This window comes from Marmota marmota, unplaced genomic scaffold (assembly GCF_001458135.2).
Source record: "Marmota marmota marmota unplaced genomic scaffold, marMar, whole genome shotgun sequence".
NCBI lineage: Eukaryota > Metazoa > Chordata > Mammalia > Rodentia > Sciuridae > Marmota > Marmota marmota.
In genome coordinates this window covers 62,177,953-62,179,591 of record NW_026000174.1, presented here as the reverse complement: position 1 = coordinate 62,179,591, position 1,639 = coordinate 62,177,953, and the positions used below count along the sequence as shown (strand labels likewise).

Genomic DNA, 1,639 nt, shown 5'->3' with positions numbered 1-1,639 from the left:
TTTTTTTTTTTTTTTTTTTTTTTTGGTCACATTATGGCGTATTTGACTTGTTCCTGTAAATTTTGCAGTTGGTACTGCAAAATGTAGCTCCCTAGCTAAGATGTATTTGTTGTCAGTGTTTGTCATCACTTACATTTTATCATATATTTAAAAATCAAGTGAAAAAGTTCATTTCAATCAATGCTTCCAACATTTAAGAAGGTTACAAGTCCTTTTTTGATTAATTGTTCTCTTTTTAAAGTAAGCCATATCAATAGAAAGACGTCCATCTATTATTATTTCTAGTCTACATGGTGTTGTTTTTCTAATATTTGGCTTAATTTATGTACTTCTTTCCTGTAGGTACCATCCACTGTATTTTCCATGCAACTGGGCATCACTACACTTGGAAAAAAGTTACTACAACAGTGCACAACATTATTGTGGGCAAGCTGTGGATAGATCAGGTGAGCAAAGGTACCCAGAATACTTCTGAAGTATAGAAGAACACTTATTTAGGTTTATCTCTGCAGTGTTTAGTTAATGTTGTTTCTTTTTCTCTCCTGGTACTGGGGATTGAATCAAGGGGTGCTTAACCTCTGCACCACATCCCCAGCCCTTTTTGTTTTTTATTTTGAGATAGGGATTCGGTAAGTTGTTTAGGGCCTTGCTAAGTTGCTGAGATTAGCCTCAAACATTGAATCCTCCTGCCTTAGCCTTCAAGCGACTGAGATTACATGTGTTTTAATACTCATTAATGATGACTAGAACTATGTTGGGGACTATGAAGGATACAAGAAAATAATAAACACTTTTAGTCCTTCCTTTATTTATGAAATATTTATTGCCAAGCAGTATGCTAGGTACTGGGGTTACAAAGTCAGATGAGATGATCCTCTAGGAGTTAGTGCATCACTGAAGATATGTGACAAAGTATAGATTGAAAAATATGCAACAGAATAACACAAGTACAAGTCGGATTCTGGGGTACATGCCTGCAATCCCAGCTACTCAGGAGGCTAAGGCGGGAGGATTGTAAGTTTGAGGCTGACCTTGGCAAATTAGTGAGGAGCTGTCTCAAAATAAGATATAAAAGGGTGAAGGGGATGTACTTGGGTAGAATGCTTCTCGGCACTGTAAAAACAAAACACTAGTACAAGAGGCGTACTAAGATAATATTTAATTAATTGTTAGTTTGTTCTTAGAACAGTGGTTGTAGTAAATCAGAAAAGAAGAAATACTATCTTCTGAGCAGTCAAGAAGGGCTTCACTTTCTGAGTGTGGTAGTGCACACCTGTAAACCCAGTTACTTGGGAGTCTGAAGCAGGAAGATTACAAGTTCAAAGCCATCCTCAGCAACTTAGTGAGGCTCTAAGTGACTTAGCAACACCTGTCTAAAAATAAAAAGTAATAAAATAGGCTGGGGATGTGGCTCAATGTTTAAATGCCCTTAGTTCAATCCCTAGTAGCAAAAAAAAAACAGGGTGCAGGGGCTTCATTGTACATATAAGAATTAAGATGACTCTTTCTAAAAGATAGAAAGAAGGGAAAAATTAAATAAAGTGTAGAAAAGCCTGCCATATATATAACCTTAAAACTAAGTAGAAAAAAAAAAAAAAGTAGAGCGCTTGCTTTTTTTTTTTTTTTTTTGATGAGAGAG

General features: G+C 35.9%; 1 protein-coding gene across 1 annotated transcript in view; it reads left to right on the top strand.

Moving 5' to 3' along the window:
* The window catches only part of LOC107135863 (oxysterol binding protein), a 31,738-nt gene that overhangs the window by 23,592 nt on the left and 6,507 nt on the right, over positions 1-1,639 (top strand). Inside the window, exon 10 of the mRNA XM_015478002.2 lies at positions 343-446. Coding sequence (XP_015333488.1) covers positions 343-446 — 104 coding nt within the window. The remainder of the gene's footprint in view (positions 1-342; positions 447-1,639) is intronic.